Source organism: Centroberyx gerrardi, chromosome 12 (genome assembly GCF_048128805.1).
Source record: "Centroberyx gerrardi isolate f3 chromosome 12, fCenGer3.hap1.cur.20231027, whole genome shotgun sequence".
Classification (NCBI taxonomy): Eukaryota; Metazoa; Chordata; class Actinopteri; order Beryciformes; family Berycidae; genus Centroberyx; species Centroberyx gerrardi.
The window spans coordinates 5,914,159-5,929,569 of record NC_136008.1 but is presented as its reverse complement, the minus strand read 5'-3'; the positions used below and the strand labels follow the sequence as shown (position 1 = coordinate 5,929,569).

General features: G+C 39.5%; 1 protein-coding gene across 1 annotated transcript; it reads right to left on the bottom strand.

Annotated features, from left to right (window-relative positions):
* Positions 1-1,752: 1,752 nt before the first annotated feature.
* Positions 1,753-15,142, bottom strand: nek10 (NIMA-related kinase 10). Its single transcript, XM_078287068.1, has 32 exons — positions 15,072-15,142; positions 14,912-14,972; positions 14,657-14,790; positions 13,880-13,975; positions 13,704-13,788; positions 13,549-13,590; positions 13,386-13,464; positions 13,218-13,285; positions 12,284-12,363; positions 12,123-12,209; positions 11,384-11,608; positions 11,084-11,217; positions 10,445-10,506; positions 10,226-10,297; positions 10,062-10,126; positions 9,608-9,710; positions 9,267-9,395; positions 8,640-8,777; positions 8,485-8,530; positions 8,187-8,308; positions 7,713-7,815; positions 7,541-7,616; positions 6,898-7,027; positions 6,686-6,756; positions 6,020-6,227; positions 5,760-5,862; positions 5,561-5,635; positions 4,538-4,638; positions 3,848-3,958; positions 2,869-2,971; positions 2,151-2,194; positions 1,753-1,812 (listed from the first exon to the last, which is right to left on the bottom strand). Exons 1-32 carry the CDS (start codon positions 15,140-15,142, stop codon positions 1,753-1,755), a joined length of 3,084 nt encoding a protein of 1,027 aa, XP_078143194.1.
* Between the last annotated feature and the right edge of the window lie 269 nt (positions 15,143-15,411).

Here is a 15,411-nt window from a genome sequence, read left to right as displayed (position 1 = left end):
AGCTTTTTAAGTGAAACACATGAGGAAACTGGGCTCTGCAGCTTGGCTTGCAGCCATTTGAAACATATGCTACGATGTGCAAACCTGCACCGAGGAGCTGAAACAGTCAAAAACCGCTGAATGGGTCCTGAGGATTTAAAGTGCTGGCTCAGAGAAACCTGAAAAAACAAAACACTCAGCTTCACACAAGTGGGGCAGCAGAGTCCCACATAGAAACGACCGGCATAGCTTTGCATTGTATCTGTTGTATAGTGGTTTGTGTCTGTGTGTATGTGCGTGTGTGTGTGTGTGTGTGTGTGCATGGTTGAGGTTAACTTATTCACTTCAAAATGATAACTGAAACTTCTTTTTACATATTGTAGAAGGAGCCTTCTTAATAATTTCTTTAAAGGTTAGATACGAGCATTTTCTCGTGGCTTAAAGGTTTCCAGTTTTTGAATTTTGACTGGCTGAAGTGAATATGAATGGGCCTCAACCTAGGTGCATGCACATATTTAGTGTACAAATATGAAATCATCTTTGGAAATTCACAGTCATATCACATTTGTACAAATAATTAAAGCCTGAGAACCATGGAGGAGTGTGGAGACATAGAAATACCAGCTGTGGTAACACTTTACAAAGGCCTTATCCCAGTGTAATAACCTGTTTATTAACATATGGAGAGGTATTTTTTTTAGGTGCACAATGATACTGTGTAAATATGGAAAACCTCCCTGATGTAAGTACATTTACGTACCAACAAATACATTTGTGCATTTATGTATATTTTAATTGATTTTCATTGATAATTCAGACAGTATCATTGTGTACTTACAATACCTCAGGCTAATGCAAAATGTTAATACACTGGAATAAACTGAGGTGTTACTCCAGCTGTCTCCTCTCATTTCTTAACCCCAGAGCTGCTGCTGCTTTTCTTCAAGGCTTCCTCCTCGCTCCTAAAATCAACACAAAACACATATGAGATGATAAATATCTGAACCACAGTCGGTAATTTTCAATTTAGAGAATTCAGGAAGTGAATCTTCTTTTCCAAAAGTGAAAAACAGAAAATGCGTTTGCCACACGTTTGGTTTGATATAAAATCTTTTAACATTTACCGCTACACAGGATCTGATGTAACTATCTGTTGTGCTATTTGGGTGCATGAGCAAACACGATGTTGTATCTACACTTTGGTTTACACCTACTTCACAACATTATGTCCAATCATTTATAACCTAATAGTCTGAACAACAGGCTTAGGGGACAGCTGACCCTCCGGCTTGAAACAGTAGCTCAGAAACCAACAATTACAGAAATGATTGAGAATGAGGACTCGTTATTTGAGGATTCATTATCATGGGAATTACCATTTTAATTTACATTTTGTGAATTGAATGAACTGAATGTGAATTGACACTGATCTGAGCATTTCTAGAGAAATGTCTAGAATTCATGAGATCCATTCCAAAACGAATATCCAAATTTACTCTGACAAAATGATTGCTGGCGTTAAAATAAAGCACATTCTGGGTTGCTGTGAAAGTTATGATTCTTATTAAGACCAATGCTTACAAAATAGTTATGATTTTGAAGATAGAATCAACTGAGCTTTTTTTAAATATTGACTGTTGAACTTCAAGTAGCATTTTTATTACCAAGATGGATACAATTTTCAACTGTTAACACAACCGTGACCATAAAAAGAAAGCACAGTAAATGTCTGTTCACTGCTAGTCAGACTGGTGAAATGTTTAAAGTCCTGTGTCACCTGGTGTTTGTTGCTTTGTAGTAGCTGTTGTGCTCCAGCAGCTCCTCTATGATGCCCTGAAAAGGATCAGATATAGAGAGCATCACTTCACTGGCAGCAGACAGACATTCAACAAATTTGTTCCAAAATGAGATATTAGATATCCACCACTTGCAAAAAAAAAGTACAAATACACACATACATAGCCTTAAAACTGAAACAGATTATGCACATTTTAAAAGAGAGCAAGTAAGTTAAGTAAGTTAAGTTCTTGATAATCAAAAAGATAACAAAACATTTTACAGACCACCTCTATATTTTAGAGATATGTAATAATCTGGTCGTGGTTTGTTTTCCAAAAAGCATTTTGGAACAGAACACTTCAAACTTAATCCCCTTAATCAGAGAAACTGACCTGCATCTGTTCATAGGTGATGCCGTCCTTGAGATTCCCATCACCTGTCATGTCTGTATGAGAGACAGCGGCAGAAAGTGTGAGGATTGGCTGCACATTTTTCTGGCATCAAAGTTCAAACGTCCAGGCTACCGCTGCTCATGCTAACTACCCGGTTCTTCTTTTATTTACTCCAAACAAACCAGAAACATAAAATGCATCGCCTCCTGTAAGCCACAGGATTTTTGCCAGGAAGGAAAGCAAAAGCAAAATGTTGAAAAGCAAATGTAAAAGATTTCATTAACTGGCTATAGGTTGAATCATTATTGTGTTATAGCAGTCGACAATAGAGAGAAGCGAAATGTACAAAATGTCACACTATATTAAATGAAATTATAAATAACATTTTAAAAAATTACATTTTCACATAAAAAGTTGAGTAAATTTCAGTTGGGTAAAATATTAACACTTTAGCATCATGAATGCCTCAATATGAGTTCAGATGTATGGGTTAGAAGTATGATTTTCAGACCAGATTTTAAGAATGAAACCAAGTGCATCATGTGACTATGAAAACGAAGGGCTGCCAACATTCGTGGTCGACTGCTCATGAACTCATATGGAAACACACATTCTAGAGAGTGAAGACGTTCTTGCTGTGTGAAATACTGCAAAAGAGCCTCCAGTCTTCTGTCTGCTGGTGTGTGTTACTTGGCGGATGGGGAAGTGGTGACTGTACCTGGGCTGTCAGCAGCAGAGTCAGCTGTGAAGGACCGGACCAGCGGCCACCAGTCTGAACTGGCTGAGTCTAACTCCATCAGCTCTGGAGAAGCCTGCAGGAGCTGCCGGGGAGAAGGAGGGGATTCTCATTTTGTTGATTTTCTCCAGCATGAAGCAAAACTATGCTGAGACTGGCTATGTGAGCAATAATATGCAAGCTGAGCTACATGTAAAGCTAGCGGGAAATTAAATTACCACCAGCCAAATGTGGGTAAAATTTGTCTAATCGCTGATACAGTAAGTCATTTGACCAATGTCACGCTGCTTGTCAGGTATTTTTGAAGCCCATAGAAGACAAATTATAGCCAAACAGCCATTTTGATACATAGAAATCGAGCTTGACTGGTAAAAATCTGGATTCAACATTCAGTTTCCTCCTTGGAAAGGGGAGGACAGGGTAAAATGAACCACTTTTTGTGCTACTGCAACAAAATACATGTGTCTTTATTTGAAACAACTGTTTTGTATACTTAAGGTTGTTGGGCATCCATGGAAATTAAAACATTTTCTGCAGCTAATAAAGTTTTAGAAGTACGACCCGTTAAAAAAAAAAAGTTGCCTGAGGGAGAGTGGCACATTTTACCCTACATCTACCATTTTGGCAAAGCCCTAAATTAATATATAATAAAGCCTCAAATGTATCTATGTACATTTAGAAACAAAAATCATGACATCTTTACCATGACAAAATAACTTTAGATATATCAAAAATCACATTTTTCCGACCTGGCTGTCTTACTACTTCTTCTCCATGTGTTCTCCTCCATCACAGATTCAGAGAAATGAATTACTCTTCCTAAAACTCTGATCACATGACTCATTTTATGTATGTCTGCCTAGATACAAGGGGCGGTTCATCTTACCCACGGTCTCAACTTACCCCTTTCTCTCCCCTATGCATTTTTTGTCACCGAGAATTGCGAGTGAACTACACAAACCTTGCTGAGCTCCACCTTCAGGTCGTAGGGACTGCTCCCACACTGGAACAGGGACTTTTTGAATCTTTCAATGAGCCGTCGTTTGATGCTGTGGTGAGGAGCGGGTGGGAGCTGGAAATGAAACAAATATCAACACATTCAGAATCAAATATAATCACTGCTGCTGTCTGACAAAAACCTCCTCCAAGTAAACTTTGTGTGAAGTATAAACATGTGATTCATAAAAGTTAGAGCAGAGAATGAGAAATGTATTTTAATACCCTATTTTCTTGGAATTACATGTGTGAAAGCGTAGGATGGATAAATATATAATTTAAGAAGGTCATTCAGACAAGGATTTACAAGTTTGCTATTAATTCTTGAGGAATTGTGATTGATTTATAATTTTTGTGTTTGGCTTAATGTCTGTTGAAAGGATGACAATATTGTTTCTCTTCCGTATGTACTTGATTGTTAATTCAATGAGATGAGCTGTTTTGTTTGTTGTGTTTATATGGTTATAGTGTGTATAAGTGTGTATGATTGTATGTGTGGTGGACCCCAGGAAGAATAGCCAATGCTTATGCTGGTGCTAATGGGGATCCTAATAAAGAAAGAAAGAAAGAAAGAAAAGAGCGATGAGGTTTTTCCGTGACACCAGTGTTAAATTGGACTTTTACTACATCTACGCAAAACTGTATAGAGTATTACTTGAGTGATGTATATGATTTTATGCAGCTGGACCAGGAGTCTCTGGATGGGATCATCAATCTGGCGAACCTTCTTCTGGGAGACACAGATTCCTGCTGACACTGAGGTAAAGGCAACACCATCAGTCCTGCACAAGCTTCAGGATGTACAGTGCTGCATACAGACTGACTGAAGCTAAATAAACAGGACAGACCCACTTTTTAACCTTTCCAACTTTTTCAATATTGTATGTTCTTTGTGTTTTTTTCATTTGTGGCCTGAGTGTTGAGCTGAAATGCAATGCGATGAAGTTTTTTTAAAATTTTATCTCAACTTGGTGGTGAGCTTTCAAAGCAGACAAATGAAGTTAAGTATGCCAAGCACGTTCAAAAGGTACCTGGTCTTGGTTTCATCTTTGGAGCAGCATAATCACCTCTGAGACGAAAGACAAGGGTGAAAAAGGTAGAGCAATAAATTGTATCTGAGAAGAATAAACTATTGGTTTTGTGTCTAGTTGTGTGCATGATTCCATAAACTTTTGCCTTGATCTGCATAAAACTATGTTTTTATGTTACTAAATGGCAGTATAATATTTAAGAAATACAAACATTTTTTCCACAGATTTTAAGGCCAGAAATGCCACAGAAAATGAAAAGAATACCCATATTTAATTTGGCGTGGTTGAGGCACTTTAAACAAAAGGTAATGTGAGGTTTTGACTTACCCAGTGAGAAACTGATCAGGTGTAACGGAGGCGCTGGACTTTGATCCTTCGAACAAAACAAAAAAAGCCAAAATATCAAGTCTTGGTCAAGTGAATAAAATACATAATGCAATGGATCAACCAATCTGACATGAAACAGCATGCATACTAAAAGCTAAAAAGTTCTTAAACAATGCACTGTCAAAACTTAGTATATGAGAAAGTGGTTTAAATTAACTACAAAATGTAATACTTTTTTAATATCAAATAAGAGGTAAGTGTTGTTTTGCTACCAGCCTCATGATGAACATTCTAGCAGCTTTAATTGGCAGAGAACTGACCGTTGTGTTTTCTCATAGAGGCAGGAGTGATATTTTTGGTATTGGATGGGTCAACATCCTCATCTGAGGCATCATCTAAAAACACACACAAACACACACACACACAAATCATTAGTGCATGTTATCATTTTGGGTTTGAATCTTCCCTGGTCTGTGTCTTACAGCAGTTGAACCCTGTACTGTACTTGGACAGATTCACCTTGACTGATATTCTGCTCAATGTGGTTTGAACTGCAGGCAACAGAAGAGAGCGGAGGCGGGGATTCAGTCTTCATTGTGGATTTCTCTTGGTCTTGAAGAATCTGCAAGCAGTGCAGCACATTATTAAATCTACTAAATTATTCTGGGGAGAATTAACTATTGCAAGAATTACACCAATCCTCAGTTATCTTTTCAGAATCTTAATCATCCAAATGAAACCTTTAAGATACCCTCTCTGATTTTCTACACCTAAATCACCTGAGGCGTGTTTGGGTGACAGCAGCTCATCCCGCTTTTGTGCCTCTCCAGGAAGTACTTCTGCGCCCGTTTCCTGTCTCTCTCGGCTCTTCTTTCCAGTGCATGCTGGGAAGTGTAGAGGCCGTCCATCAGCCTCATCATGATGTCAGAGATCCTGGAGCTGACGGCCACGATGTCTGGCCGCAGGTCTGCGTCTGGACTCAAGCACCTGACATGACATCCCAGAATAGAATAGGGTAGAATACAAGTATGATATAAAGTGAACACATTAAAACCATGAATGAGTACATTAAATGAACTCAAACAAATATTGAATAACAATAATAACAGAAAAAAGACAATAAGAAACCGTGAATACAGGACACAATTAACTTTGATTTTGCTAGCCTAATCTCTTCAGACAAGTCATTCCAAAGTTTAGGAAAGTAAGCAGCTAATGCATCATCACCCTGTGAGTTTAAAATCAATATAAAAAGCCATATATCACCAATGAATCAGAATTATTCCCAGTGAAGTGAATTGGCAGTGAGGAACTGGTCCAACAAGTTTTGCTTATAAGCCCTTTTTTTACAGCTCATGGAAATGCTTTTAACACAAGTAGCCCTTAAGTGCAAGTGCAGTGCATTTTTATCATTAATAGCATTCATTTCAATGCAACCATCTCACCATTTGATCATGTCTGTGACTCTCTCTGAGAACGCTCCTTCTTCAACCGGCTCATAGACGGCCTCGACTATCTACCAGCACATGATAAAGGTTTCATAGCGATCAATATCTGACAACAGTAAGGAACTTAGTGGAGAAATCAGAGAAGCATTCAAAGTTGGGAACAAAATGTGAATAATGTGTGTGTGTGTGTGTGTGTGTGTGTGTCCTACCTTGCTGGCCAAGGACAGCATGTTACTGCTGTAGAACGGAGGCTGCAAAGTGGCCATCTGGTAGAGGATACATCCTAAAGCCCAGATGTCAGCCTTCTCTCCGTACGGCTCATTTTTCACTACTTCTGGACTAACACACACACACACACACACACACACACACACATAACACACACATGGATGCACACAATTTATTAAAAACACTGTGTCTCGCTACTTTGCTGTTAAGGTCAGCACCATAAATAGGCTACTCTTCTGAGCTGCAGTAACTTGCTGTAAGTTGCTAAAATTTCATTTATTCAAGTCAATCATGGTGAACAGGCTGTAATACACTGTGAAAAACGTAATTTAGTCTCATATTCAGTCGTCAAATCTTATTTTTCTTAAAGCAAGAAAACAATTCTGCCAATGAGGTGAGATAACTCCACTTGTTTTCGGGAATTTTCTAGAAATGAGTGTCAGTATCTGGAAACAAGAGAAATTATCTAACCCCACTGGCTGATTTCTTCACTTGTTTTAAGAAAATTCAGATTTTAGGACTCAATGATAGACTAAATGACCTTAAGATGGAGATTTTCAAACACGAGCTGTGTCACACTTGCCTTCATTTAAATGCAATTAGATACAGAATCAATTTCCTCACCAGGAGTAAAGGATGGTGCCGACCACTGACGTTAGCTTGCTGTTCTCCTGCTTCTGTTTAGCTAGCCCAAAGTCAGCTGGAGATAGCAGAAAGGCACAGGTTACACTTTTACAATAACAAACGACAGGAAGAGTGATATACTGTGAAAAGCAGTAACTTCTGCCAGACTCACTGATAGTGACGTTGTCCTTCTCCCCCATCATGATGTTGTTGGGTGTGAGGTCGCGGTGGACGATTCTCTTCTCCTTGTGCAGGTATCTTAATGCCAGACACATCTGAGGAAGTTTGGAGAAAGAGGATAAAAAAGGACTTTTGATAGATTAAAATTTTTCCATTCAGCCAAAATGTCTCTCACCTGTCAATGCAAAGTATTCACATTGACATTTTAGGCATTTATCCAGAGCTACTTGCAATGAGCACAATAGTTGAATAAGATGAAATTCTTTGATTGATTGATTGACAGAGAATAACACGCACAGCAGTGCGCTTTTTTGCTCTACAGGGAATCAGCCCCCCTGAAGTCCACAGAAAAAAAGGTTAAACTTTATTTGGATGGTCCAACATCACAAGCAACCAATACTAAGGCAAGTACAATGGTTAAAGCTCCTGTGCTCAGACAATAGGAGATAATTGTAGGCGTTGTCACCTGTAAGAATATGTTCCAGACTCTGTCTTCAGTAAACTGCTGCTGTTTCTCCCTCAGAGAGCTGAAGTGGTCGGCCAGCGGCACTCCCTCGATCAGCTCCATCACAATGTACAGCCTGTCGCCTGAAATGGACCGTACTGTTCAGAGAAATCTCAACTTTGATATTTGCTGTATTATATTTGCTACAATAGCTTGGATTTAGTTTAGATGTTTTTCTCTTCTTGCAAAGTTAACCAAAAGTTAGCCCACATTAACATAAATCAAGTTGAATCCTGAACATTGAAATAGTATTCCTCACCTTCCAAAAATGTCTTGTAATATTTAACAATGTTTGGATGTGTCATCTACAGAAACAGAACAAAACAACAAATCAACTACACAGTATATGGTGTAGTATGGTCAGAGAACAGATTACTAAAAGGAATTAGAATGAGTACATTTTTAGCCTTGCACCTGTTCTTTGATGATGGTGAGCTCAGAGATGATCTTCTCCACATTGATGTCTCTGGACTTCTTGTCTTTTCCGAAGGCCGGGTTGTGGAGGTTCACCTCCTTCAGAGCCAGGAGGTTCTGGCCACTCTGCTTACGGACCTGTCAGTATCGCCAAAGATGGACAGCCAAAATCAAAAAGACAAAAAAATATAGCATTGAAATTATAGGGGTAGTAGTTGAAAAGCATCAAGTGGAAAGTGCTAAGAAATGGTGTATGTGTTTAGGGGGTTCTTTTCAGATGCAAAGAGATCCAGTGTGCACCTTAAGGTCCCACCTCAAGAAAGTGTCCCTAAATACTAAATAGTTCCTGGAAGAACCACCATGTGTTAGCAATTTGTGGCAACACCATCACTGTTTATCTCTTTATCTCTTTTTTTTAGCTCTTTATGAAGGAGTTCTCCAAGGAACCTTCTTGGGTTCCCCTATGGTTGCAATCTGAGGAACACCTACAGGCTCCTTCAAGAAGCCCTTTCACTTTATAGAGCACAGGACAGTGTGAATGAAATGAGATCATGAAGAAGTAAAGGTGGTGACCCCAAATAATATCGCTGACTGTGGATGCGGTCAGTTTGAGGAACTTCACTGCACCTTGAAGACGCTTCCGAAGGCCCCGGTGCCCAGATGGTCCAGTATGGAGTAACCGTTGATCACTCTGAGAGGAGGGCGGTTCTGGTCCACAGCCTCGATGTTCTCTCTCAGGCCGTCCAGTTCCTCTTCCTGCAATACAAAACACACAGCACACCATCAGTTTGTAGGGTAGAAATATATCTTCGCTAGCTTATGGTACATGCTACTTTGGAATCAAGGTTTCAGCGCCATTGCAGAGTTTTTCGATCCCAAAACACAAAACACAGTAATAATTCTGATTATTTTCCAGCCCAAAACCAGCTGAATAAATAGCTGAATCCATTCTGAATCTGTTTTCTTACAGTGTAGAGTGAGACTTTGGTTTGCAGCCCTTCATAGGCAGCGAGGTCTCGCACATAATGGCCAACGTCAATAAACAACTCAAATAGGTCTGTGGGAAAGAGCCTGAAATGGAAAGAAGAAGATTACACAACGGCACTGGAGTGCATTGGATGAGATTTATTCCAAAATAGATATCATAACATAAGAAAAAGTGACATCTACTGTTATAAAATGCTTGACTGAGCCAAATTAAAACAATTTATGGTACATTTTGAAAAATAATGGATAACTTAAATCATTGGCTGACAAAATGATGACACTTTTACACCTGGAACCTTTTTATTTAAGAGATACTGAATGATGAACTTAAGGTAATAAATGATTTTTTCCCTAAAATGTGTATGTAGCGTTTTAAAACTGAACTCTTATTTTATAGTAACTTTTATAGTAACATTAACTCTGTAACAACAGCACCTCTTAAACAGATGTCTGTTTCTTTCCACACTGAAGAGAAATCGGAGAGTCCGGAATGCATAGCACTGCCAACAAATCAATATACAAATATCTTACATTTAGGTCCTTAAAACATCAACATGTAGATTATAATGTGATTTTAATGAATATGTAGTGTCCTTTACCTGTAAAGAAATAGCCTTTGGTCCAGTGCTTTGTGGAAGAATCAGCTTTGCAATCACATATATCCCATTTTCCTGAGAAAATGAGAAAACACTGTATAATTTGACACAATTTTCAAAATATTTTATGTATTCTTTTTATATAAAGGTGGAATGTGCACATATTCATCTCCATCCTCTCAGCTGTCCACAGCTGCTCTTTTAATTGGGAGATTTCCTTACCTGCACCACATGGTGAGCAGAGGTGTCATCCAAAATAAGCTCAGTCAGAGTTGTGCAGCAGGCTGGAAAAGGTGTTAAAGAGTTTTTTTTCGTAACTCTTATGGTCTTGGACAGCCCAAACAGCAGTTGAATTGGACTGAGTTTATTTCACAGAAGTGTCATCAACCATACATTCCCAATTCATTTTCCATTAGACAGCTCAAGGTTTTACATCTTGATGATTTGATCACAACTTCAAGTCTTAGATGTCTGGATTCTGGCTTTGACAAAGAGCTGCTCATGTTACTAACTAGAATATTCTGGGGTAACAAATTATTTTTTTTGTGCCCATCGGACGCAGTAGCTCATACAAATTCACTGGTCACTTTCATTTTTTTTTTTTTTTACCAGCAAACTGGTTACTTGCCAAAGTGGCTGGTAGAGTAGACAGACTGACCAGCCACAGGCAAAATTTACCAGCATTCAGTAACATTTTGTTGGCTGGTTTTAATTTCCCACTCTGGACTGTCCTTCACCATTGGAATAACATAAGAATTATTCAACTGAGAGGTAAGCAAAGGAGTACATGAAGCCCTTTAGGAAACCCTCAACAAAATCCAGTATTTATAGACAGTACATGATCAGTTGTATCCCCTCTACCTGACTGCAGGGCCACAGTGTTGTCCTGCTCCTCCTGCGGGCTGAGCTCCTCTCTGATGTGCTCTCTCTGGATGCGACCGGCTGCGTTGGCGCTGGACAGCGTCTCGATGGACGAGCGGTCAGAGACGTACTGCCTGTCACTGCAACAGTCAACAGACAAACTTTAGACTTAAAGGGGCATTAGGTCATCTATAGTCTTTATTTAGCGCTATCAGCGACCAGTAGGAATTACAACAACATCCATAGAACTTATCTCCTCTTAAATTAAGTCTCTGGAAGTATTACAGCTGTCTCACCAACCTGCTGAGCAGCCGGAGCAGCTGCTGCACGCCGCCCCAGCTCCGGATCTCCGTCCTGGTGTCTGGCTCCTCACACAGCTGGACCAGCACCCAGGCGACGCTCCACAGCAGCTTCAGGTGGCGGCCGTGCAGCAGGCTCAGCAGCACCGGCAGCCCCTCCAGCTCCCGCACCTGATCCCTCACCCGCCGCACCGGGGACAGGAGCCGCAGCAGCTCCGCACTCATCCTGCGGGACGAGATATGGCCTACTGATGTTGCTGGTCACCAATAGAGGTTGATAAAGGTTATACAGTACTTATTGCCCTTTTAACTAACTCAAAATGACAAGACGAGAGATCTGGACTGGAATCAACTATACTGTTTCTTTACTGAATCAAATTAACTGTTACATTAACACATGTAAAAAAAAAACATTAAAAAACAAAAAAAGGCACAGTGTTCACCCACTTAACTTCTTTCTCTTAAGATTTTCTTTTCTCTTAAGGCATCATGGGTTATTTCTGATCTACAAATAATTGTGCTTTCCCATACATATATTTCCTTTCCTATCACTAATAAAATGTAACTACTTTTGAACCCTTAACATGAACTGTTAATTATGAACGTTTATCAAAGAAATCTTGTCTCTTTCCCAATTTTACTCACCACATCTGTTTTTATATTTGGTCATTGCAGTAGCGTAATAAAAGGAAAATAGAATATGAAGGACACCAATGAGAACAGCTGAAGTGGTCACTAACCTCTTTGATAACAAGTCATATTCTTGCAGTATTACAAGTAGGTTCTCCACTATCTGCAGTTCCCCAATCTTCTCCCTGCATTCTGGGCTAGAAAGAAGAAATTCTTTGCAACAGATGAACTTATAAATGCATTTGATGCCTCCAATAAAGCATTAGTCTACCTCTCAGCCAGTGTGGTGAGCGCCAGCAGGGCTCCCAGCAACACACTGCTGTCTGTTGTTGACAGGAGCTTCACCAGGGTCTGGAAATTAACGAAAGAAAACTATATATTATATATTTCATTAGTCTGAATATTTTTTCTCCTCCATGTGCTATAAATGTAGGGGAATTTGTCATGGTGACATTAGTGCAGAGACACTTTGACAACACACTGATTTTCACAGTACACGCTGACCCACATGCTACAAGGACAGCATGACCTCATATACAAGATGTACTGTGGGCAGTAGACAATATATATCACTCTGCACCAGGACTGGGTAGGTTGCTTTAAAAATGTATTCCATACAAGTTACCTCATCAAATCATTGTAACCAGCAACATAATCCAAGATTACCCAAATAATGTGTTTCAATAATGTGTTCTGATTACTATTTGAGGTATAAAGGTGATTCATGATTTCTTGTTTGTATTACACAATAGCTGTTGCAAACAAATACAAAACATCTGCTCTGAACTTTAAAAAAACCTTTAAAAAAATACCACCGTCACCAAAAATACTAAAACTAGAACTGAAACTAAATTAAAACTAAACTCAAACTAAATATTTGTAAAAAAAATATATATATATATCTAAAAAAATAATAACTAAACTAAAACTACTAAAATCACACTGAAAACTGACCAAAACTACACTGAAATTTAAATAATAATTGAAAAAAAGAAACAAAAATAAGACCTAAAGAAAATTCCCAAACTATAATAACCCAGCTCCACACATTCAACACTGTATGTGAGTTACTGACAGTCCAGTGCAGCATCAGGGACTTAAGAGAAAGGACCAAATTATTCCTCTGTTCCTCCTCCAGCTCAGACATTGACCTCATTTTAAACACAAACACACAGAGGAAAACCTCATGATGAGTCGTCACTGACCCTGTGAGCTCCACTCTGGATGACCCAGCCCCTCTGATCCTCCACGGCCGACAGCTTCTGAAACATGTCTGTAAAAGCGATTAACAAACCCAGCGGTGATAAGGGAAGCACACAGGAAACGAGCTATCAGTGCTTCTCTCTGATACTGCCTGAGATTAGGCTACTCACAGGTCGCTGTGACCAGCTTCTGCATGGCAAACGCCTGTTCTCCACAAGCTATGTACGTGGCAGTGACAGACTCCATATACTAGAGCAGGGATGAAGATAAAATGAGAGAAATGTAGACAATACACAAATGTATACATGTGAAAAAACCTTGATGAACACTTACCCTGGCAAGTAAATCGACTCCTTGGAGTTGATGGAAAATTATCTAAAAGAGGCGGCAGATAAAAGTCACAGTTAATGTTTTTAATCTTTTGGTGCACTGATAAATATGAAAAGTAGCATGCAACAAGAGAACTGAAAGGGTTTGTCAAGTTGGACCTGATGCTGGGGATCTCTGATCAATAATCGTAGGCAGATCAGGACTCTAAGGGCAGATTCAGGCGGTGCATGGTGAATCCATTCACTACAGGAGGAAGAATAAATACAACTCAGTGTGATGTAAGCCTTTAGTGTGACATGAGCAGAAATCCTATCCAGGACGTTTTCATGTATACCTGCAGAGTCGGTTCTTGACCAGAGAAGTGAGGATGCCAGAGAAGAGTTTATGCAGTGGGTGGCTGCTGAAACACCTCTGGTTTCTGTATGTTACGCTGAAAAATGGAAATATCTATCATGAGTTTGATGGCAAAACAGACTGTATTTGATTCTTTAAAGGGATAATTCACCCAATAATGAAAATTCAATCATAAATTCATAGGACCACCAAACACACAGCGAACTATTGAACTATTGAAGTTATTGTTACTCTATCTACAACTCCAAAAAAAAGCTGAAAATGTCCATCAAATTTCTCCCAAGAGCTCGCATAGCATAATCCAAATGTTTTGTAGCCAAACAATTGCATTCCGGGTCCAAAAGTCCTATATTTACCCCATTATTTTCTATATTTTCCACACTGACAATGCTATGTGTTGCGTGGACATACAGTGCTCTGGAGGAAGACTCTGCTTGCTATAGTAAGTGAGGAAAATATATGACTTTTGCCCCTACAGTGCAGTCATTTGGCTCCAAAACACTTTGATTATGCTGCATACGCTGTTTGGAGAAATTTGACAGATATTATAGGGTTTTTTGGAGCTGTAAAATGATGTCCCGGTTAACCTAAATAGTTATAATAGTTAATAGGCTGAGATAGAAACACGGGGGATAACTCACTGTGTGTTTGGTGGTCCTACCAGCCCATATGGGGTGAATAGATAGACCCTAAAGACTGAATTTTCACTTTGGGCTGAACTATTCCTTTAAGATCACAAATCCCTGGGAAGGCAGACCTGAATTTTTCCAGCTCAGACGTTTCAGTGGCGATGTCGCTCTCACTCCTGCATGAGCCGGTATCATTTTGATGATGCGGGCCTTGGGATCTGGCTCCACTGCTGCGGGCTTTACTGTGACTCAATGCTGCCACCTGGAAAAACAGCAAGTCTCTTACTGTACACACAAACCTTGATGAAATATGAGCCGGTTTGTATCTGTATAAAAAAGGCCAGACACATTGCCTCAGAGCGGTGTCACATGCTGCTGTTCACCTCTTGTCTCGGGGCAGTTTTGGCAAGCAAGGACAGAAGTCTCCGGAGATCATGAGATGCCCTGGAAAATATCAGTTAATATGATCTTGGTCAGGGAAATACATGTGAAAATGTGAAATAATCTATTAAAAAATATGTGGGGGAAAATTGGCCAGCTTACTTGCTATTGATTCCTGTAGATTTCAGGGACAACTTTTCTCCTTGTCTCAATTTTTTAACTGGGTTGGGCATTTTTCAACAGTCCCCTCTGTTTCCATGAGTTACCTGTGGTTCAGCTTGAGACATCTTTTGGCACACCATGACATTCACCTAGTCTAGATATTTAAAAAGTCCTTCAGAGGAGACAGAAACTCTGCGATGAAAGGGTTAGCTTATAGGTTACTGTTTTGTTTTGGCTGGAAGAAACAGTTAAGCTGGCCTGTTTTGACAGGTGAGCTGCGGTTGAAAAGGTGAATATGATGAAAAAAGAAGACACAGACAAGCCAGAAGTCTCTTACCCT